General features: G+C 41.5%; 3 protein-coding genes across 7 annotated transcripts; all 3 read right to left on the reverse strand.

The window, feature by feature from the left end:
• Window positions 1-356: 356 nt before the first annotated feature.
• On the reverse strand, window positions 357-15,003 carry papolg (poly(A) polymerase gamma). 3 transcript variants are annotated; one of them, XM_058064367.1, is made up of 24 exons: window positions 14,687-15,003; window positions 13,514-13,672; window positions 12,573-12,639; window positions 12,412-12,493; window positions 11,864-11,973; window positions 11,107-11,160; window positions 10,316-10,427; window positions 9,457-9,546; window positions 9,207-9,345; window positions 8,200-8,272; window positions 7,286-7,406; window positions 7,100-7,184; window positions 6,684-6,737; window positions 6,054-6,173; window positions 5,678-5,787; window positions 5,398-5,519; window positions 5,141-5,298; window positions 4,489-4,583; window positions 4,226-4,413; window positions 4,087-4,152; window positions 3,935-3,994; window positions 3,736-3,839; window positions 3,562-3,662; window positions 357-2,268 (listed from the first exon to the last, which is right to left on the reverse strand). In XM_058064367.1, the coding sequence occupies exons 1-24, from the start codon at window positions 14,701-14,703 to the stop codon at window positions 2,093-2,095; spliced, it is 2,463 nt and encodes an 820-aa protein (XP_057920350.1). In that variant the 5' UTR covers window positions 14,704-15,003; the 3' UTR covers window positions 357-2,092. The 3 variants fall into 3 exon arrangements, with proteins under 3 accessions (XP_057920350.1, XP_057920348.1, XP_057920347.1); XM_058064365.1 differs by having other exon boundaries at window positions 357-1,218; window positions 2,056-2,268; window positions 4,226-4,583; XM_058064364.1 differs by having other exon boundaries at window positions 4,226-4,583.
• Window positions 15,004-15,622: 619 nt separating this feature from the next.
• LOC131116290 (gonadotropin subunit beta-2-like) lies at window positions 15,623-19,040 on the reverse strand. Of its 3 annotated transcripts, none has more exons than XM_058064466.1 (3): window positions 18,511-19,040; window positions 18,306-18,382; window positions 15,623-18,232 (listed from the first exon to the last, which is right to left on the reverse strand). In XM_058064466.1, exons 1-3 carry the CDS (start codon window positions 18,572-18,574, stop codon window positions 17,978-17,980), a joined length of 396 nt encoding a protein of 131 aa, XP_057920449.1. In that variant the 5' UTR covers window positions 18,575-19,040; the 3' UTR covers window positions 15,623-17,977. The 3 variants fall into 3 exon arrangements, with proteins under 3 accessions (XP_057920449.1, XP_057920448.1, XP_057920447.1); XM_058064465.1 differs by having other exon boundaries at window positions 18,306-18,433; XM_058064464.1 differs by having other exon boundaries at window positions 18,306-18,436.
• A 1,523-nt stretch (window positions 19,041-20,563) lies between these two features.
• On the reverse strand, window positions 20,564-22,967 carry LOC131116274 (coxsackievirus and adenovirus receptor homolog). The gene is made up of 3 exons (XM_058064463.1): window positions 22,818-22,967; window positions 21,147-22,185; window positions 20,564-21,070 (listed from the first exon to the last, which is right to left on the reverse strand). The coding sequence occupies exons 2-3, from the start codon at window positions 22,158-22,160 to the stop codon at window positions 21,035-21,037; spliced, it is 1,050 nt and encodes a 349-aa protein (XP_057920446.1). The 5' UTR covers window positions 22,161-22,185; window positions 22,818-22,967; the 3' UTR covers window positions 20,564-21,034.
• Between the last annotated feature and the right edge of the window lie 196 nt (window positions 22,968-23,163).

Here is a 23,163-nt window from a genome sequence, read left to right on the forward strand (position 1 = left end):
ATGTCCAAAAGGAGTAGGAAGAAGCAAAACTTAAATCCTACCCCTCCATCTGGTACTTTTACAATCAGTAACTGTTACATTTGTTCACTTCCTGCTTTCCATAATACAGTTTAGTTTTTTTTTTTTTTTACTTTACTTCGTAATTATTCATTTATTTCCACATTTTGACTTTATTTCCCATATTTTAACTTTTTCGGCATCCCAATTTTCCTAAAATTATTAATTTTGTTTCTTCTACGACTTTTTAGTTTCAACTTTGCTACTAAAAATGTTATTTTTCTCCAAAATTACTGCTGATGTTTCCCATATTTGCTGTTTTTTCTTGATCTCGGCAATAATAAAACACACACGGTGGGTAGTTTTCAGGGGTTTAATGGTTGTACAGATTCATTTAAAGGAAGTGATAACACATACAAAAATACCCTTTCAATACATTTTAGAAACAAACATCTAAATGACCTCTTTTGTTAAATGTTTCTGAACAGCAAAACAGTTGTCTGAATCCGCGGTGGAGTTTTTTTTTTTTGTTAAAAAAAAAGACCTATGTATTATGAATGCTATTTTTGTTTTGTTTTTTGTTTTTTAAAAAAAAGATCAAACGGTACAAATAGGCAAATATAAATTAAGTGATAAGAAAACCCCCAATAATGAAGAATATGTTTTTTGGCGAAAAAACAAAAACAAAAAAAACTTTTCTCTGTACATTTAGTTGGGGAAAACCGAGCGGAAAAAGAGCCGGTCTGTCTAAACAGTACCTGCTCTGGAGGAAGAAGGCTCCTTGATGGTTAGAAATGCAGCAGCGTTAATTTGTGCTGAAATCTGCCCAGCTTCTGATGAATTCATAATGGAGGGATGACGTGGTCTCCTGATGCCCTCTACCCGGTGGCCCAGGAGAAGCCTTTTAAGAACCTCCACAGGAGGTGCAGAGGGTTAATACCCAAAACGAAGGGAATTTAGTCAATTTCAAAAACAAAACAACCACATATGCACACACACACACGCGCACACACACACACAAGCAAGCACAAGGAATGGCAAAGCTCTGAACCAGTTTTCATCAAGCACCACAAACCTTTGCTTTACCAGCAGGGAAGTGAAGTGGTGGCTCCACATGGGGTTGGTTGTGAGTGTTTAGGCCTCCTTAGAGCCAAAATGGCTGCCCTGTTGGCTGCAGGGAAGCTTTAGATGCAACGGTCCATTTGTGTTGTATAAGGAGGACTGAAGCACAACATAAAAAAAAAAAGAAGCAAAGTGTAACAAAGTCATCTTTTTGATTCAGTCTCCAACATATTTCCATAATTTCCGCGCAGTCACTCCAAAGGCGGATTATTCCATTATTCAGAAATCCGGTCTAACGAGCACACGAAACGTGCAGCTGCTGGGCCCGTTCCAAACACTTAAAAGACGGACATAAACGTGGAATCCTTTGCAGTGGTTGAGGTGGTCCGAAGAACTATGGTTGTAATTTGTCAAATCCGAGCAAACCTTCCGGAAACGCTTGCTGCTTCATCTAAACTATACAGGACAAGTCATAAAGAAAATTAAAACTTTTTTTTTTTTTAACATTGTTTTTTTCCTTTTTAGATAAAACTATGATAGAAGAAATGACTTGACAGTGAGCTTCTTAAGACAAAGACGTTATGTACATCAACATTTACTGTACAAATTTGTGTTTAGGAAATAAAGACAAAAATAAATCAGCATATATGAGATGTGAAGCAAAGGTGGAGGAAATATTGGGGCTTTTGTATTTAAAACATGTTAACTCAAAAGAAATGGGGCAGAGGGGGGGATGGAAAGTTGGTAAAAAAAAAAAAAAGTTCTGCTTAACTTCCTGTCTGAGATCTCTGCGAGTGTTGAATAAAATGCACTCCGGTACTCGGGACCACGAGTGCTGACAACATCAGCTCTGTCCAAATCACCTATTTTCTGGTATATCTAACCTCTGGAGATCTGAGGTGAGGTGTCCGTCCGTCCCCGCGCGCGACAGCCCAAACTGCGCGACCTGAACGTGTGAAGTGAACTTCTGTGTTAGACCCGACTACAAAGCCCCACCTCTGTGCACACATGAATCCGGACTCCGCTCGGGAGTTCACGAGATGTGGATTCTGGCCTTCTCGGTCTCTTTCAGCCTCTTGGACTGCTCCTCCAGGGAAGGAGAGTGAGGTCTCTTGGAGGCGGCGCCGTTGAGAGGATCTGCTCCTCGACTCACCAAGGTGGGGATGGAGCTGCCCACGGTTTGCGTCGCGTGCTTGGACACCACTTGTTCTGCAAAGGGGAAGGCGTGGACAAGGGCTGTTGACGTTCGACATGCTATCTGACTGAGCTAACGCCTTATAATTATGTTACAACTTACAGTAGATGGCATCATAACTCTGCTTAAAACACCTCATACTGACGCCTGCTGATATTCATTCATTTTCTACCGCTTTTTCCTCACGAGGGTTGTGAGGGTGCTGGAGCCTATCCCAGCTGTCTTTGGGCGAGAGGCGGGGGCCTGCTGATATAATATAATAATAAGATTGTATTGACTATGGTTGTTTGTCTATATGTGCCCTGTGATTGGCTGGCCACCAGTCCAGGGTGTACGCCGCCTCTCACCCAAAGACAGCTGGGATAGGCTCCAGCACCCCCACGATCCTCGTGAGGAAAAAGCGGTAGAAAATGAATGAATGTATTGACTATTAGAATGCATTTGGCCCAATCAACATGGGAAAGAAATACATACAATTTGCTTAAGTATTTTTTTGTGTTCTTTTTCATGATTAATATATTTTTGAAAAACTGATAGCGTGAAGCTCTGAAATTTGGAGAGGGACGACTCTACTGCACTTTTTTTTAGGAACTTTGCCCATCAGTCCCAAGTCTTATGTGAAACATGAACACTAATTTCTTTCCCTTTTCTGTGCCTCATTTCAGATATCTTCCACTGCCGTCATTGGGATACACCTACTTCGATTATGAAGCCCTTAAAAAAAAAATTAACACATTAACACGTAGTACATCGACAACATCAACAGTTGCAGTATCTTGCTGTATTTTGATTATTTAAAACGCGACCAAAACCTTTTTGAGGCGCACTGATACACCCCCATTTACGCCAGTTCTGTCAACAACGCAGCGGCGACAACGCTTACGACGTCCGCTCTTCCTTGGGATGGCTGTGTGTTCCGGTCTTCGGGTAGAAACTGCACCCTTGTTGAGTCTTTGTAGCAAAACTGAGAGCTAGGTGTCCACTCTTCCGTCTGTGAATGACGGCGAGACTAGTGACGCGTTGTGTTAGTAAGTTAGTATCGAAGTAGTAGTAGTTTAATATACAGGTCAGTTATGTAAATGGAACACTGTCACAATAAACGCTTGTTGCTGGCAAGCTGATAAGCTCGTTTTCTCACGTTGGAATTCACAGAAAAGGGAAAGAAATACATGTTCACGTTCCATGTAATGATTGTAAATGATGGGAAAAGTGCAGTTCCCCTTTAAACTCATCACATCAGAGCATTTAAGCCACATGGGGAAGATGGGTGCGTGTTTGTGTAGGTTTCAGGGAGGGGAGACACTCACTGGATCCAATAACAGGAATGGACATGCCCCTTTCTTGATTGGCAGGAGGCGCCTCAGAGGTGGCGTTGACCTCGAACACCGGGGGCTTGGGAGGCGTGATGCTGCAATCGACCAACCAGAGGAGAAAAGGCATGAGATGGCGAGACAGAAACACAACCAGCTCTTCAAACTCACTTGTGGCGGTTCAGGGCAAGTTTGATGGAATTCTTGACCACACGACAGCTGTTGCTGGCTGGCAGAGGTGAGGAGGCGTCGGGCAGCTCCATGCTGGGAAGCCTCTGGTGGGAGAGAGAATGATAGTACTTGCACCTAATTTCCTGTTGTTTTTCTCAGAGGATAACAAAACCCTTTTTGTTTATAAAGGATGTGCAACCTGAGTTCTTGGCGTGTCAATGGTCGGAATGGGCTTCGGCTTAGATTCGGTGAGAGGAGTCTAATTTTGAAAAGCCAAAATATTACCGTTTAGTTGGGTTTTGTGACCAGTTAGCAAAACCAGACAGAGCAAACGCCCACAATGTTCGATACCTCTCGATGCGTCTCCGAGGATGGTGGCAAAGGCTCTTTGAATGTAGGTTCATCGTTAGGGGACACCTGAAGCAAAGCCAATAAAAATGTCGATAACACCAAACGTGTGAAAGCCAAACAAGCAAACAGGTCATCTTACCTGTGCGTCTTTGGACCTCTTGGTCGTGTCGTCTTCTGTCGGGGAGTGAGGTCTTTTGGCAGCTCCGTTGACAGAGTCCTCCTGGCTCTCGGGCTCCTCTTTGGGGCTGCTTGCTGCATTGGGAATCACATTCCCACTCGCCATTGCTGAGACGGCGCTACTGGCTGGAGCAGCTTTAACCGCCGGCTCTGCAAGATAAAAAAAAGACATTGTACATTTCCAATGATCTTGATCAATGATGTCAATAGAAATATTGGACTCACTAGAACCAAGGATAGACATGCCGTGGTCTTTAGCAGCCGGTGCTGCGCTGGCTGCGGGAGAGACCTCCAAAACAAGTTGCTTGGGGGGACTGACGCTAGAGAGGAAGTAAGAGTAGTGACAGTAAGAAAAAGGGGAACTAAAACACAAATGGCAAATGCAGCTGACTAAAAAACGGCAACGTTCAGTTTAAGGAGAGCTATGAATTATTCCCACAAACCATGAGGAAATATACCAGGATATAAAACCCGTCTCACATTGACATTGTTTTTTTCCCCCCATAGTCTTTAGAACAAAGTACATTTCAGAGCACATTATTATACTGAGAAATTAGACACATTATAATGTCAAAAATGCACAAATGAATAAATCCTGTATAGGTGCATTCAGCTCAAACTGAGAAGAAATAGAATGAAACATTTAGACATTTAGAAGTTAACACCACTGCAGTTTCCAAGATATTTAAACCATAAAAACCTTTAATGACCCGACTTCTGAAAAGAATCGGACTCAAAACTCGTTAGAGAACTGGAAGTGCTCAAATTCAAACGATGCCCAACCCTAGCCAGGTCCGGAACCAATTAACTGCGATAAATGAAGCATTATTAGTATTACTAAAACAATGCAGTAATTATAGAGATGGGTGTTTCATACCCATCATCTGTGTCAGATGTTGGCTTGGAGGCTTTGCTGGTGGGGGAGGCGAAGGGGGTCCCTGAGTCGGTATCTCTCGAGCTGTCCAAGTGACTGCTGTCCAGAGAAATCCGCTTGGAGCTCCCTCCATTGGAGCTGCGGTTTAACTCTGCTATGCTCTGAAGGAGAGGAGATAATTTTGACAAACTAAACAGTACCGTTCAAACTAAGCATATATATATATATATATATATATATATATATATATATACACTCACTCTCTTTTTCTTTTGCACCAGTTCAGCAGGAAGATACTGATGAAGCTGCTTCTTCTTCACATGTGTTGCTTCAATCTTCATCCCGTCTTTCAGCATGTTAATGTTGTTGGCTTGTCTGTACACTGCAGGCAAAAGGGGCCTTAAGGTCATTTGATGAATGGTGCAATCAAATCACAAATAAAACAAATCCCGCTTCTCATTATTTTACGGGTCTTTCGGAATCATTGGAGGTGAACATCGGAGTCTACAGTGATAGACCGAGTGCCCGCTAGTTACCTACCAGTGTCTGTGAAGGACTGGATGTCGTACGTGAGATCAATATTCACGCTCTCGGCGTTCTCCACCTTCTTGAAAATGATCCCAATGAACCACATGGAGACAAAATCATTCCTGTAAGACATTTGTAGAACATATTCACATTCCATCATTTCCTCTCTCAGATTAGGAGCACATCCCAAAAAGGTACAGGATTAATTGGTGTGCTTCATGTGAACAGAACCGGCCTGTGGGAGTCAGATTTGTGCTGGTTGGTCTGGAATCAAATTCTCAATTCACTTGGATAAAGAAGATTTGTAAAAAAGTTTTTACAAAAAATGTTAAACGATGGCATCTCACTGACCTTATGCTACTTGGGAGTAAAAAAAAACGGAACTCACTCATTTCGGTTCTCTCTGGACCCGGGAAAGGACTGGGGGTTGACATGTGCAAGGGTAATATACTCATTCCTCTCCAGGTTCCCCACCAAAACACGAATCTTGGACTCAACAAGTCCAATCCTGAGGGAAAACACATTGGATTGGTTCAAATAAGTGATAAAGTGTCTTCAGAAGCTAGCATGTGATTCATAAGGAGGGTAGGCCTCACCCCCGATTGGGCTCCTGTTAACACCATCAGTATGGAAAAATCGCACTTTTCTTGTTTAACCTTCTTGGACAATTGTTATTGCACATACCCCCCTCGGTACGGTTTTGGGAGCATGTAGCACTTTTCGTGTAAGAGGAACTTTGGTTGTGTGCAGGCTACGGATGACGTGTGACGCATGTGCCCTCTGCAACCACTTCCACGCAATGAGAACGCACAAGCGTGCATGTCAGTCTCTGCACTTCCCCAGTTCAACTGTCGTAGCGTGCACGGCTCACGTGTGAGCGCACTTGAAAACGTTATGCACACCAACTTCAGCAGTGGTGCCAAGCTGCCGGACGAGTGCCGCCATTTTGTCTCCTTTGCTCAAGGTTTTTCTGGGTGGGATATAATGATTCACCAATTGACACTCTAATTGCACTTACCATTCCAAGTGATTTTCTTCTGTGGATGCACTGGCTGTCAGAACGATGTAATGCCTGCGGAGCAAATAGACGAAGTAGTCAACACACGTGCACGCTACCTGTTCCCTTTGTGCTGATCCTTAAATTAAAAGCATCCTACATAGGCATGGGCAAGTACGAGATGGTCTGAGAACCCTGAGCAGAAATATCCCAGTTTAGCAGTTCCACTAAAGCATAATTACAGCTCCAAAATGTGTTGTTTTAAAATATCTTCATTGAAATTAGCGGAAAAAGAAAAAATACAGCCATTTTGAACCCATGTAATGTAAAACAAGGAAGGTGGTGCACTTGTGGTGAGTTGGATATTTCAAACTGCACATTCCCTCCACTTTGGTGCTCAAAAACAACAACAAAACACGCTTTAACTCAAAACTTACTTGTATTTCTGGAAAAAATTGGGTGGCTCAAAGAGCTTTGGCCATTCAGCTTTCCCTTGAAGAATTTCATCTGTGACACTGAGACCTGGTTAAGTCAGAGAAACATAGCAAACTAAATAACTAAATAGCTCAGGATAGGCATGAACAGGCATGAGTGCACTTGTCGTGACTTTGCACAGCAGTTACCATATTTAAACTCCTCGCTCATAATGGTGCGTGTTGATGTGGAGACATTGTAAGTGGAGTTTTGCTGTGGGTAGGCAGGTGTGATGATGGGCATCAGGTGATATCTGTCAGATGGGTTCACCTAAAGGCAAAAGGACGGGTATCATTTGACTGAAAGACATAGCACAAGCTTAGTGTAGATTTCTCACCATCTGATTGGTGGTTTTGGGTGCGATCTATTTTAACCCTTTAAACGACAGGCAACATTGATGAATTTAACATGCCATAGAGACAAATATAATGCCTTATGCAGTTACTATTTTAGACCAGGAGGTGGCAGACATCTATGCCTTCAATATGAGCAACACCTGTGGGTATGTTTCTACACATGAGTTTGAAGCGCCGCATACACAGAAGCTCGAGGCTGCTGGCGGCCCACAAAGCCTCATGTACACTGTGTGGCACAGGTGGTCAAAACACCAAATGGTGGGGGGTACGGGAATGTAAAAAAAATGTCAAAACGTGGAAATAGCGGCAGCCACAGGAGAATGCACGGCAGGAAATAAACTTTTTATAGCGGAAAAAGAAGCGTCGCGTCCAGGATCACGCTGTAAATGATGATGATGATGGCTGTGTTAGCATGAGCGACAGAGAAGAGTATGACAAGTGGGCCAGACATTTTGATGAACTAGTCGGGTATGATGGTGACAGAGAGCCTGGTGATGTCATAATATGCAAATCAGATGAGTGGATTTACTCCCATCACAAACTCATGGCGTCATACTGACAATTTTTCTCATTTACAGTATTTTCAAGTGCCGACTGTTTGACAAAATTATATCAAAACTTAATGTGGTCTTGAAAGAAGTATGCCGCAGAAACTGCAACAGCCGAGGTCATACTTGAAATCACAGTATTACTCTGCGAATACTCACTCTGGGATCCCATACAGGCAGATTCAGATTACTGTCCTCAGGTTGTTTCAAAAGCACAGGATTTGGCCACTCCCTAGGGGAACAAACAATAGATTTTTTTTTCCAGGATGTGTTCTTAAAGAAAATCAACCAACAAGAAACTGTTAAATGCTGCCACCAAGGGGTCATTCACATCTTTATGAAGAGAGAATGTTGCAAAAATGTTAATTTAATGGCAAAGATGCCAAGCAGAGACAAGATCTTAAGGCCTACAAACTGGACTTCCTTGACTGTCCATGAAAACTATTAACAGACTTGATGACAAAGGGCAGCCTTCACCGGAATCAGGCTCAACTTACTGCTGGCGGGCTCAAAGCACCCCCACAACACACCGTGAGGGACACGGTCGAATGCCTTTTTCCAAGTATATATTACTATATCATACTCCTTCTACTGTTGTATAATATCAAGTTAAATTTTAAGGAGTGACGGCTTTTATTTTGTAGTGGAGCACTGCTCCAATCAATTACACGTAGCCAAAGCCCTGGTATTCATGGTGAGGTTACCGCGGGGATTGCACGCTCAAGAATCCACAAAGGACCATAGACCTGGTTGTGACGACATGATCATTTAAATTGTGAAATTATAAAAATATTTTTTAGCTAAAGCTCTTTTAAAAATGGTGCCCGTGGCTCACAATGAATTGAGCAATTGATCACACGCTCTTCCGAACCCCATAAGCGGCAAGCACTCACAAGAAATCATGCATGAGCACTTTGCAGTGTTGGGCTTGGCCAAGGAAAGTATCCTGTGTGTGTTTTTTTTTTTTTTTTAATAAAATTGTGTTAGACTTCGGTGTGTCTATCATTACTTCAGCATTTTCAGCACATTCAACAATTCTGTGATAATAATGGTAACTGTGATCTGATAACTGTGATGGAATTACATCACAGAAATTGCACACGTCAACTTTTCTCATCTTTGCACATACGTCAACTCCACACAACTGACATGAACAAGAATCTTACCATTTGGAGAAAACTAAGAAGAACTTGTGGACCAGGGTGGCAGCAACAGCGTTTGGATATAGTTGGCAAGTCCTGGCTACCAGCATGGCCCATGATACTCCACCCAGAAACCCCAGCATGTTGGAATAAATCCCACGACCTGTTGTATAACGTTATTTTTAATACAAATACAATAGTCAAAATTTAACCCCCAGTTAATAAACAAAAAACAAAAAAAACAGGCACATAATGCAATAAATTAATTGCTTACGTTTTGCCCAAAGTTTGATGGCTCTCAGTGTCAGCCTGAAGTTTTCTTTGTTTGGCACCAAGTAGAGTATTTCATCAGTCACCCGACAACCTGAAATTACAAAAGATATCAGGAAAACAAACAAACAAAGAAGGGGACTCCGCTTCTAATAAACGCAATGTATGAATTGTTACCACATAAGTTAATTATAGAGAAAATAATTGTTTGGTACCTTTGCCCATTTTGTACGTTTAAAGGGGACCTATTATGCATCGTTTAACACGAAAATACAACATTCTAACTACATTTATAGGTCAGAAAAGCAGAAAGCATAATAGGTTCCTTGACAAATAAATACATGACCATCCCATCCGTTTCATTCATATATTTATTTATTTTAACAGAGAATTTTTTTTTACACCCGGAAAAAAATCCTTACAGGTTATAAATTAAGAATTTGCTCTGCTTAGGATGATTCTAGAAAACAAAGTATCTGCGCAGAATTGCATGAGAGGAGTTTGTTTTAAAAAAATAAAATAAAATAAACTAAATGCCTGAAGGTTTGCCCTGTCCCAGAAGACACATGCACCAGGCTGTTTACCATGTACAAATTTACCAATGAGGACCTGAATGATGATTAAATATGTAGACATAAATGGATTTTGAATTTTGTGTCGATAAAAGAGGCTACCTATTTAGGACAACGTCGACTTAAGCAGACACTTTCATAATAAGACGACCACAGTGGACTGGGATTTGTTTGTCTAGATCCCCCTTCATATGCTAAACATTTGATTAAAAAACAATGATTAGGACCACCTCAGAAATCCACAAACGTGTTACGCTATACAGCATACGTACACATGTTCATGTGGTTTACCATTAAGACTTCGAATGCAACGAATGTCCAAATTTCGTAGGATGGAATCCCCACGTAGGTCCAGGTTGTCTGGAATGGACTGTAATGCCAGTCTGGCAAAAAGCAGGTCAATCTGTTAAGAAACAGGCCAAAGAGTTGGGGTCAAATTCAAGGTTCAACATGAAAGCTAGATTAGAAAACTTGATTTCAAGGCACAAAACCGAACAATCGTCTCGGAACTCAGATAATGTCTTAGCTAGCAAGCACAAACTTCAACACATATACATTTACTTCAGGAAATTGTAGTGCGGTTCAATGTTGCATGTGTAAGAGAGATTTCCTTGGCAACTTGGGTACAGACGTGCATGCACCACACAGTGCAAAATGGGAAAAAGACAGAACACCAAATTAAAAGGAGCAGCACTGCTTGTGTGCAACATACCGAGTTCAGCCATTCAGGCTGTACTCGTACTTGGATCCACTTAACATCTAAAGTCTGGCATGTTCAGCCAATGCGAGTGCTAGGATCTGTACTGTAGTTCGCTACACTTTCCTTGCTATGTCATTGTTCGGGAGCGACTGCATTACGGTCCGCTCTGCTGCACACCTGCATGCGTTTGTGTCAGTGTACTATGTCGGCCCTAAACCAAACCCCAACCCATTGCTAGCCTGCGATGACACTTTTGTTGTGGTGTGGTGTGTTGTGTTGGTCTTTATGGACCGTGGCTGTTGCTTTTAGTGTGTGCAAACTTTTGACTGGTATTGTATGCTTAAATCTGCTTTATTTCACACTGGATGGTGCAGCGACTTACCTCTATCCCGTCAAATTTGAATTTTATAACCGGAACAAAGGCATCCTCAACAGCCTAAAAACAGAAAGAAAACCAGGTGACTTCACATGGTAAGGTGAACATATGAAATATACAATATAACAAATAACTGACCATCACTCATGCAGAGTATTCGTGCCCTACATAAGAAAACCATGCGAGTCAATAATCCCGGGGCCCACACTGACTCCAGTCTCTGTTGCGGCCACCGGAAGCATTCCGCAAGATTGTAATCCCTGTTGCAGGCTCACACTAGCTCTGTATGATGCCACTCCGGCTCAGTCAGCCATCAGGAAAGAATCCATTTGGGATCCACTTTTTTTTTTCCCGGACGCCACACATGCCGCAGACACCGGAGCACTTTCATATCATCATTATATCAATATAAGAAAATGAGAATAACCCTCACAAAAATCTAGAACATCACGGCTATGCAGGCAAATACGGCTATTGTTTACAGGAACTTCAGCATACATACTTCAGCTACAGCATAGAAAATGGATTTATAGTTGTTAAGTAGATATTACACTAATTTACTTTACCAACTATACCTCAAAGTTAGGATATGGATGTTTTGTGTAGATAGCTTAACATACAGGTGTATTAACACTGGATTGTTTTTCTTCAATACACAAAAAAAAGCAACCCTGCATTCTTCAGTTTGTCGGAAGTGCCCCCCGCACTGGAAAAGTTGTGGATACCCCTGTACTAAATGTTCCTGCAATGCAACCTGGCTTACCCTCAGGTCTTTAATTTCTTCATGCTGTTTCAATTTCTCAAAGAAAGACTGAAAAAAGTCACTCCTTTCCACATGTCGGGGTGCCACACATAGGGCATCAATATCAGCTCCTGCAATGAGCAGCACCTTGATCAATGTTGCACAACAATTCACACACGCAAAAAAACGCATTTTAATGATGAATAATTCATTACAATATCATAATATCAATAATTAAAAAAAAGCACACACATAGTTATGTAGTGGATTGTTAAAACTAATGTGGGGGCTAATATTTCAGCACATTGGTGATACAGTTCAGGAATTGCTGCCATGTACATTCTCCCATGCAATTCGTCTGTCAAACATTTGTAACATTTTCCGTAATGTTGTCCTTGTAACCGTACTGAAAGGTTGCATTTCTTTTGCAATGTAGGGAACCAAACACTGTCTGTCATTTTTGGGCTTTTCCAACAGAACACAGCAAAATGTACCCCCCCCCCAAAAAAAAAACAACATTCAAGTGAAAACACAATATTATGTTAGTAATGTGTGTAAGCTTGGCATACCTTTTGTATGGACTCCTAGACGATATGAACCAAATGTAAATATCTTGCCCCCAACACAGCTTATAGCGGAAGGTGGAAGGTTCTGTTGGAACACGTAACAGAATTTCCTTGGCTTTTAAAACCACATTCAGAATGTGAACACAGCATAACATTCAACCTACCTTTAATTCACTGATCTCTGCAATCCACTCCTTAACAAAGTTATTCAATTTTCCCAGAACAGCGAGTCTGGAAATAGAGGATTTCTTGATTAACAAATACTACAGAGTTTCCTGTGCATTCATTTCCAAATACAGTCATCCCTCGCCCCTTTGCAGTTCAATTTCACAGCTTTACTGTATCACAGTTTTTCAAAATAATAAATTCTCACTGTTTTGTGGTTGCATATGACCTACTATTAAAAATATGCATATTTAATCAAATTGTACATATTTTGGTCTAAATTAAGTATTTTCAAGCATAAAATAGCTAAATGAACAAAAATACAAATATAAGACAAGCATTCAGAAGAAAGTGATATGTCGTAAGTGATGTGTGTGAAGCCAGCTAATTAGGGTGTGGAGAGTGCGAATGACTGGTGTGGCCGACAGTAGCTCCTGTGTGAATGTTCACTAAACACGTGTTCTCTGCTTCGTAAAGCAACTGAAGTAGGCGAGTCTCTCCTTAACCACAAAAAGCGCCTTTACTACACTGGTCACTAGATGTCCGTAATGTTACATTGATGAGACAATAGCCACCGCAATTAGTATGCTGTCAATGCTAACGGGAGTCTATGTTATGTCCTATTTATGTCCAAGATATCTCATTTTCTCCTAACAATGCCTACTGCCTTGAGTAAAAGGAGTGTAAAAGTGACTATCGCTGTGTTATATCATGTCTAGAGGGTTTAAATAGTGTTAAACATATTTGGAAGGTCGTAAACTAACTAAAATATTCCAAACCAACACCACATATAGACTGCAATCCTGTAGAAAACACAGGATCATAAATAAGTAAACACATTATAAACAAACTAAGCACTGCAACAAATACTAATAAAGTGCAGATAAATTGAATATTCAGGAAATTTGCTCATTGAGTCTGGGTACATCCAGATACTGACCTGTGGTTCAATTCTTCTTCATCTTCGAACACTCCAAAAGGCTTCATAGCATCGCAAAGCTTTTTGGTGTACTGGTGGTCTATGTCTCGTGGGGGAGCAAGGCTAATGGCGGACGTGATGCCATAGTGTTTTTGGGGCTGCTGCCCACCAGGCATGTTGCTGCAACAACAGAACACATTACATGGTGAAAACTGTGCAATATTGCAAGACAATAATTTCACTCTATGAGCCCCACATTAGAGTTGCAGTTGCAAAGCAGGGCAATAACAGAAAAGACTGCAAGACAATATAGCGACAACTAATGACAGCTGGAGACAAAACCATAGAATACAGAATGATGGCTGTGAGGAAGACATTACATTTTTGTGAAGGATTGGTAACAGCAACAGTAGTTGCAAGCAACTTATTTGGACTAAGTGGGTTTTCAATACTTTAAGACTGCAACCAAAGATGTTATGGACTGGATGAGCAAGTCATACACCAGAAACTAAAATATCCCCCTAGTTATAATGAGATTGCTAAATGAGTTCACAATGGGGCAAACACATACGCATAATGGTCGTTATCGCACTGGAAGTCATTTTTTTCCCAAAATAAAGTACTTTAAAAAAAAGAATTCCTGAGTTGAGCCTAACTGCCAAATTCGTCGTTTTATTGCTGCTTTTGCCTTTTCACCTCCCGTGCTAGCAACAATTCCACCGCAATAAATGTTAAATAATATTTCCAGTTTAAAACACACTTAAATATTGAAAATACCAAAAGGTGGAGAAAAGTGCTAACAGTACACTGCGAAACTCGCTTTTGGGCTGCGAGCATTAGCCGTGAGCTTGCTAACAGGTTGGAAGCGTTAGCGTTAGCTAAATTAGCACGAGCCAAAACGTTAGCTTTCTGCTACGACGAAAATGACTTGATAACCACTTTTTAGACACACTGCAAGAGTTGGCACTTTGTCAGAGACAAACTACAAGTGAAAGCACGTCATTGTATGGCACCGTTTATGCTATAATTACACAAACATCAATGTAACGGCCTCGACAACAAGCGACGGCAACAGGCCTTATTTGGTTGTTATGACAGTTAGCTAGGCTAAAGCTAGCTCTTAGCCTATTCTTTCTGGTTGTTTAACGCAAATAAAATACCCACTGCGGTGAGAAGGCCGCATATTTGTCTTACCTTGACATTTCTTTCATGACACTTAGGATACTTGCCCCCTCTTCCTGCTGTACAACTGTGTTTAACTAAGAAGGTCAGCAAGTAGAAATAACAACAGCCTCGACCTGATTACAACAATGGTCACTTTCTAGAGAGCAGCTCAAAGCTTCCCATTGAACCGGAATCACTTCTTATGAGTTGACATTTCCGTCTGAAATCTTTAAGGAAAAAATGGCTTATTTAAATAAATCACCCAAAAGAGGCTAAGGGCTAAACACGCGTCCGAGTACTCGAGAACACTTATATTGAGAACTACAAATCTGAAGGAGTTTGTGGACGTGACGTCAGCATGCAGCGCGAGACCGCGAGACAACGGGTCACGTGACCAGCAAGGCCCGCCACTGCTCCCTAAAAGTGAAACTAATGATTGATTATATGCTCTAAAAGGCGATTGTTATTATTACACATACATTATATGTTGTGAAATTTGTGTAGGATTAAATGTTATTCATATGAATATTAAATAAATCAATAATAAAAAGCATTTTGAGAAATTACCTGGAGACAGCCCCCTGTTGTAATCTATTTGTTATTTATTGTCTGTGCAAGGTTGTTTATATGTTGTATCAGCAAGGTCTCCTGCATCCGGAAAAGTGTAATTCTCCATGTGTGACATCAGCCATGATGGTGGTCCAGGCGGAGGACAGATGAGTTTATGAAATGGTAACGGTAATGGTTTTATTTCATTCGAACATGTATCACATTACAATTGAGTGCATCCCATAATCAGTTCCCAGTTCCACATGTCCAAAAGGAGTAGGAAGAAGCAAAGCTTATTAAATCCTACCCCTCTATCTGGTACTTTTACAATCAGTAACTGTTGCATTTGTTCACTTCCTGCTTTCCTAATATAGTTTAAGGTACAAATACACAAATACAGAAATGACACACAGGTATAACTTGCAGAAAACATTTTTAATGGATTTTTGTTATGCTGCTTAAAGTGTCTGTGAATATTGTCATGCATGTCGGTCATTCTATTCTATTCGTACGGCATTGAACGGATTGCTAGCGGACTGTTTATGTTGTCTTACAAGACCTCATTGGGTCTATTGGCTAATAGGACAGCCCCCGTCTGAGATAGTCGTCTCAGTAGTTCCCAAACTTTTTCCAGCGGCCTACCCTATCAGACCTTTGACCTGAAGCCATGTACCCCCCATTTAACAAGTAGCATCTGTGCGAAAGTCTATTCAACATCGATATCTGTTATAAGTAGAGCATCTAATTGTTATTATGAATAACGTGCTCCATGCGTGTCTGTGAATGCAGCTGCAACTTGTGCCCGGGAAGTTATGTGATGCTCCTGAATGCACCATTCTTAGAAAAAGCTAGCTCGGCACTGACAGCAGTTTGCTAGCTTTGATCCTGCCTGTTGAGTATAAAGTGTCCATTATCTGACCGGAATCTTTCCATGGTGTCCCAACTCTTAAGGAACCACTACGCCAGGGGTGTCAAACATACGGCCCGCGGGCCGGATCCGGCCCGTCTGGTGGTTTGGTACGGCCCGGGGAAGAAAGCTGCATTGTATAAAAAAAATATGAATTTAATTTAAAAGTTGTAGTTCTTGTATTATCCGCCAGGGGGCGCATTTTCCCTGTTTAAAAGATATGTGCGCAGCAAGCGTTAATTCTGACGTGAAACGGTACAAAGAGAAGATTTCAGGGCTGTTGATGGAGTTTGAGAAAAGATTTCAGGTTTTTAGCGAACTCGAAACAGATTTTGCAGTTTTTCGCTCACCATTCACAGTCAAAGCTTCTGATTTGCCCGTTGCCATGCAACTTGAAATCATTGATTTGCAGTGTGATGTAGAACTGAAGGACAGATTTGCCTCTGTAAGCTTGGACACATTTTACAAGTACCTCCTACCAGGCTATCCCACATTGACAGCACTAGCTGCTAAAACATTGTCCATGTTTGGGACAACCTACCTTTGTGAGCAAGTTTTCTCACTAATGAACATTAATAAAACAAAGCTGCGCTCAAAGCTCACACATAAGCATTTGAATGAGATTCTGAAATTGGCTGCTTCTCAGGACATGATGCCTCATATTGATGCACTTGTGCAGGATAAACGATGTCAAGTTTCAAGGGCAAATTCCAAGCAAGACGAATAATTGCTGTGAAAGTTATTCATTTGTTCAATTTGCTTTCCAGATGTTGAAAAACAGTGTTTTTAAGTTCCACAAGGCTGGTATAAATGTTTTTGGAACATTGTTACTAATTCTGTGATCAGTTTTATGTACAACACACTTAAATATATGTTTAACTGTGTAAAAGTGTTGTTAAAATTGCACATACTTTATTTATGTTCTTATGTTATTCTCTTGTTCATAATATATTGTTCATAATGTAAAAGGAAAATTCTGTTAATAAACATTTTGATAATTTACTCATTCTTTGCACAAATTATTAGTATTAGTGACTAATACAAAGGAAAAAAGTGGGCTTATTGTTAGTTCTATGTAATTTTGCAATGAGTTTACTGGTCCGGCCCGCTTGATCTCAAATTAAGCTGTATTCGGCCCGCAGACCAAAGGGAGTTTGACACCCCTGCACTACGCCCTTCTTAATACAGTAAACCTCGGATATATCGGACTCGGATATATCGGAAATTCGCTCACAACGGACAGATAAAAAAGAACCGATTTTTCTGTAATGCATTTCCAATAAAAATTCATTGCATATATCGGATTTTTTATAACGGATTTCGCCTATTTCGGACAAAATCTCCAGTCCCGTTCCAATGCATTTCCATGAAATTTCCCTCGCATATATCGGATGGCCGCATCGTGGCGCTCCGATTCGCCGAATCGTGACAGGCCGCTATACGACGTCATTTGCAGCGTTGCCTGCGCGTCCAGGTACATTGGAAACATAGTCAAGGAAGTGCCTTTTTATAACGGATAAAATCCGATTTACGCATATACCGGATATAAATCCGATATATGCGTAAAACGGACATTTTCCGGTATACGCATATAACGGATTTCGCTTATATCGGACAAAACCAGTGGGAACAATTGAATCCGATATATCCGAGGTTTACTGTAGTATCCCAAATACCAAAATGCATACTTGACTGAAAAAGACTGATAATTTTCAGGTGAATCTCCACCCGCAGTGACAGGTTTGCTTGGAACATCTTCAAGATGAAACACTGAGATGAAACTCCCCACTTTGGAAATCGAGGTCGTAAGACAACCTGAACAGTCCAGTTGCCATCAATTGATTGCGCTTGAAGGTGACGTGGTCTTAGTGGATGACTTTATAGCCATCTTGGTCAAAGTCATCATGAAGACATTGGTCAGGTTTGTTGGGTGTCATGAGATTGTATGTCGTTTCAGGAGAGTAGCCATGACATTTGCAACTGATAGCCACGGGGTACTTGATCCACGGGTCTACTCCCGGAAGACAGTTGGACAGCTTGAACTTTTCGTAACGCACTTCCTCGTACACGCACGCTTTCTGGGGGCCAAAGAGCCAAGGAGCATCCATGTAGACCGGGTCCTGCATGAGAACCGATACAACATTACTCCGATGTCCAGTCAGGTTGTCGTTGAAGTCAAAATGTCGGCGTTACCTTGTTGAAACAATAACCCTCACAAATGGCCGCCTCGACGATGTGACACGATTGACATCCGTCTTTCTCCAAGGATACTTTTTGAAGGACGGTGCGACAAGATGGAAAGAATACGGCGGCGCATGATGCTTCTGGTCACATGATGACAATAACATGACCAAACAACACTACATAACATAACACACAAGACAGGATAAGACATCACCTGGAACGTTGATCCACCAAAAAGCAGTGATGGTCCAAACCAGGGTCAACATCTTTGGGGCCATGACTCCACAGACCTGCACGGCCAACAAGCTCAGCTTATGCTAACAAATAAATCTCATAACACACACATTATGTAGTCTAAGTACAAGTCATGTGACATCGTACTCACCTGAGTGTTGTATGAATCAGGCAGTCGAGTACTGACTTTTATACACTTTTGAGGATGCCACACCTCCGTTACCCTTGGCTGATGATGCTGATGAAGATGAGCGTGTGTGCATACGTGTTGGAAAGATCATGTTCTCCGGCTGTAACGGTGGTGGTTCATATAATCCTGAGTGGGATTTACTGGCAGCCTTTTCTCAGGATGTTAAACATAACATCGCTTTGCTAATGGAAGGTTTCTTAATCCTACTAAGGAGCGGTCAGGAAAAAGCGGCAAAATGTAGTAAAAAACTGCAATAAAGGTGTGGAGCAAAGTGTCCAAAAGAGATCAACTAGATTATGCATTCCAGAATTCCCTGAATGGAATATTCCATTCTTGATTACATAGTGCTACGGTTGTCAACCTGCACCCTGCGGACCACATATGGAATACAGAACTTCGCATCCGGCCACCAAAATAAAATGACACATTTCTAGATACAGTCCTGGGCTATTAAGGAAATAAGGTTTGAAAAACAAAAATTGGTATTGTTTATGGTTTTCCAAATAGGAAGGAGACCGGGGACAATATTTCCACATTCAACCTCAACATTAGCACAGCTAAAAACATCAATTATTACCGTATTTTCCGGACTTTAAGTCACATTTTCATAGGTTGGCTGTTCCTGTGACTTAATACTCCAGAGCGACTTATACATGAAAAGTGTTTTTGTTACATAAACACTGGACACCTTTTTTTGTGTAGCTGTATTCTTTTATGGTTTATGATCATATCACCTCGTACTTCGGTATGTGACAAAATAAAAAAAAACTTAAAAGTGAACAAATGTAACAGTTACTGATTGTAAAAGTACCAAGCTGGTATTTGCGGATGATACCATTGCTTTGTTCTGGAGAGTACAGATGAAATCATTAGAAAGGTCAGAGAAGAAATGGTCACACTAAAAAAGATGGTTTGATGATAATAGATTGTCCTTGAACTTAAATAAAACTAAAATCATGCTGTTTGGTAACAGCAGAAAGGACACACACCAGCAAATACAAATAGACGGTGTGGACATTGAAAGGGTGAACGAAAATACACTTCTGGGGATGAAAATATGAGCTGGAAACCTCATATTACAAATATACAACATAAGGTGGCCAAAATTTGTTCTCAATCCGAAATCACTCCACACTATTGCTCTCTGGTCCTACCATATTTTACTTTCATTCATTCATTTTCTACCGCTTTTTTCCTCACGAGGGTCACGGGGGGTGCTGGAGCCTACCCCAGCTGTCTTCGGGCGAGAGGCGGGGTACACCCTGGACTGGTCGCCAGCCAATCACAGGGCACATATAGACAAACAACCATTCACACTCACATTCACACCTATGGACAATTTGGAGTCGCCAATTAACCTAGCATGTTTTTGGAATGTGGGAGGAAACCGGAGTACCCGGAGAAAACCCACGCATGCACGGGGAGAACATGCAAACTCCACACAGAGATGGCCAAGGGTGGGAATTGAACCCTGGTCTCCTAGCTGTGAGGTCTGCGCACTAACCACCAGACCGCTGTCTGGTGGTTTTACTTATTGTGTGGAAATATGGGCTAATATCTTCACTGGCTAAATGTACTGCAAAAAAGGCCAGTAAGGATAATTCATAATGCCGCCTACAGAGAACATACTAACTCCTTATTTGTAAAATCACAAATACTTCAACTTGCTGATATAGTTAATCTTCAAACAGCTAAAATACGGTATTTAATTTCAAATGGCATTTATTGAGTTATTATAATGTAGTTGTAATATCAGTTTCATGCACCTTTACTGAATCCTCCATTATAGCAGCCCGGACTTTATAATTAACAAAGTTATCCTCACCAAGACAACAGAAAAAGCTTAGATGAGAGTGGCTTTTATTTATCTGATAACCTTTGCTCAGGAAGTCTCCAAACACTAAACAAGTACTAATAGGATGTCATGTGATTCCATGTTTTTGATTGGTTGACTGGACTAACGTGATTATAATCACTATGGCAGGTAAGGTTTCCGACATTAATGCCCCAGACCCAGCCATTGCAAGTATAATCTGGCATGAGTTATCTCCTCAGATACGGGTGGAGTAGCCAACAAAACTGTACTCATTTAAGAGTAGTTTTACTTTACGACAGTGCTTCTGAAATTGTGGTAATTTGGCATTAAATACATGCAGGTATAATGTCTGAATGAACACTTTGGTGAGCTGCTAAACATCAGCTGGTGATCTCCTGCATGGTTGAGACCTCTAGCGTATGGTATAGACAACACAGCACAAACGATATGAAAAAACCCGTGTAGGGATGATGTTGCCACTACATGTCCTGGTCCTCCTCAAAGATCATCCACCTGGTCATAGTAGAGATGTCCCTGTTGGATGAAAGACATCATCAGCATGTGATGCTGGACATGGATGGATGTTGCATGTTAAAAAGGCGTCCCTCACCCCGTTTGATGGTTGAGGCAGCACGGTGGCTCCGTCTGGCCGAGGTTGCGCCACCTCCCCCCTTTCATTGGGGGCATACGAACCGATTCTCTTACGCCAGTACCAGATACCAACCACAGCACAGACGATAGCCAGCAAAAGCATGGTGGTCGTCACGGCCGCTATTGTAGTTGTATCGCCTTTGCTGGAGGCCATTGGGTCATTGCTGGAGGCCATTGGGTCATTGCTGGAGGCCATTGGGTCATTGCTGGGGGCCATTGGGTCATTGCTGGGGAATGCTGGGTCTTTGCTTGGGGTCACAGGGAACGCAGTGCCTGGAGATTCATCGCTCGGTGGTGGATCAAGTGGATCCTTGAGTTGGACCAGACAGCTTTTGGAGGAAGCCAGACCTTCCACCGTACAGAGATAGTGTCCATAGTCGTCGTTGTCTCTGATGTTTATAAACAATTCACCTTTTTTAGTGTCCTCAATGGCGTCGGGAGGCAACATCTTGTTTCCGCTGGTCTTCTTCCACGTGTACCGCACCTTTTTGTTTTCTGAGGAACTGCATTTGAACATCACATCCATACCCAGTGTAGGCTCCCCGTGCACGCTACAAATAACGGGGGCATACTGATCCTTCACTTCCATGACAAAGGCTTCTTCTTTAAGTATTTCAGCTGACTTTCGCACTTTACACACGTAGGTCCCGGTGTCGGAGGTTTGCAAGTCTTTGATGGCTATGGAAGCATCTCCTTTGCTGGGGTCAGGAAATCTGAAGGAGACCCTGCCCTTCATTGGTTGGTACAGATCAGTATACAGGTTGCCATTGGTAAACCTAACAATGCCTCTGTAAAAAGGTTCCTTCATACTTGGAAGCTGCTTCAACCACTTGATATCGTAGTACCCGTCAGCAGAGGATAGGGTGTACTTGCAGAGAAATGTGGCGGTTTTTCCACGATTTATCACAAGGTCACCGTAACCTGGGCTACAAAAGCTCAGCATCATCACCAAATACCGCAGCACCCACACCATGGTTGGACTGCTGGGCAGGAGCTCGCTGTAAAATAAAATACAAATATGTTTGCTTAATTATACTACGGACCACTGCTGTACAACTATACACATCATACAGGTCACATAGTTATTAAACATATTAGCATCAAGGTTAGCTGAATCATCATAATCATCTTTATGATGCGCCTTCCTCTTTGATCTCCCAGTCCTCAAACCAGTTTTCTAAAAAGCCAGGACACTACTACTTTGGCGGGATAGCTTGGTTGAGTTGATTTCCTGTTTATAGTTGACTTCTCTTTTGATCGCATATCGTGATTTGACGATTTTATTCATTACACCGGCACACAATATGTATACTGTATTTGGTGACCTGGTGTTTATGTCTGCTGTCATTTATCACTATTGTGATTGTTATATATAAAATGAAAATGAACATAAAATGAAACCATTGACATTAGCATTACCAAATGTGCTACATAAACCAAATTAGAATTGAATAATATTTCAAATATGAATGCGGTCCTCTGGTGTTTACTGTTTAATGGCATATTTTCAAATAGATCATAGTAATAATTTGTTTTTTCATCAGAATATTCCAAGGGCCACGAAAAGAGCACTTTGGCCACCCCCGATTTAGGCTCTATGAAGCATTGTGTATAAAAAGATGCTCTTTACCTGCACTTCCTGAAGGATGAAGGAAGTCTCCGTTAGATGATCTGACACCGCTGCAGTGAACGCATCCAATCCACAGGAAATAAACGCCCCACGTCTCCCTTCACTTTATATACAGTATGCACCAGTTCAAAGCACAAATACATAAGAGGTGCATGTCATAAAGAAGCTTTCATCGTGCTGATTATGATGAAATCTACAACCGTTCTATTTAAAAAAATCCAAGACACTTTTGGAGCGGTCATGTTTACCTTTTAGTATGCAGCCTGTACCGCCATTTTCATTCACACTGCGCAGGCGTGCCAAAGCCAAAACAATCACATGTGTGGCTTTTCTCCGGGTACTCCGG

Source organism: Doryrhamphus excisus, chromosome 2 (genome assembly GCF_030265055.1).
Source record: "Doryrhamphus excisus isolate RoL2022-K1 chromosome 2, RoL_Dexc_1.0, whole genome shotgun sequence".
Lineage (NCBI taxonomy): Eukaryota > Metazoa > Chordata > Actinopteri > Syngnathiformes > Syngnathidae > Doryrhamphus > Doryrhamphus excisus.

Coding starts and splice junctions, on each gene's coding strand:
- LOC131116290 (XM_058064464.1), bottom strand. CDS start 18,574: ATGGCCCCAAAGATGTTGACCCTGGTTTGGACCATCACTGCTTTTTGG. Junction 18,437..18,510: donor TTGGTGGATCAACGTTCCAG/GTGATGTCTTAT, acceptor TCATGTGACCAG/AAGCATCATGCGCCGCCGTA. Junction 18,233..18,305: donor AGGGTTATTGTTTCAACAAG/GTAACGCCGACA, acceptor GTTCTCATGCAG/GACCCGGTCTACATGGATGC.
- LOC131116274 (XM_058064463.1), bottom strand. CDS start 22,160: ATGGTGTGGGTGCTGCGGTATTTGGTGATGATGCTGAGCTTTTGTAGC. Junction 21,071..21,146: donor TGCCTCAACCATCAAACGGG/GTGAGGGACGCC, acceptor TTCATCCAACAG/GGACATCTCTACTATGACCA.
- papolg (XM_058064365.1), bottom strand. Junction 9,547..10,315: donor TTGCATTCGAAGTCTTAATG/GTAAACCACATG, acceptor TTGTAATTTCAG/GTTGTCGGGTGACTGATGAA. Junction 5,520..5,677: donor CCAGTCCTTCACAGACACTG/GTAGGTAACTAG, acceptor TTTTGCCTGCAG/TGTACAGACAAGCCAACAAC.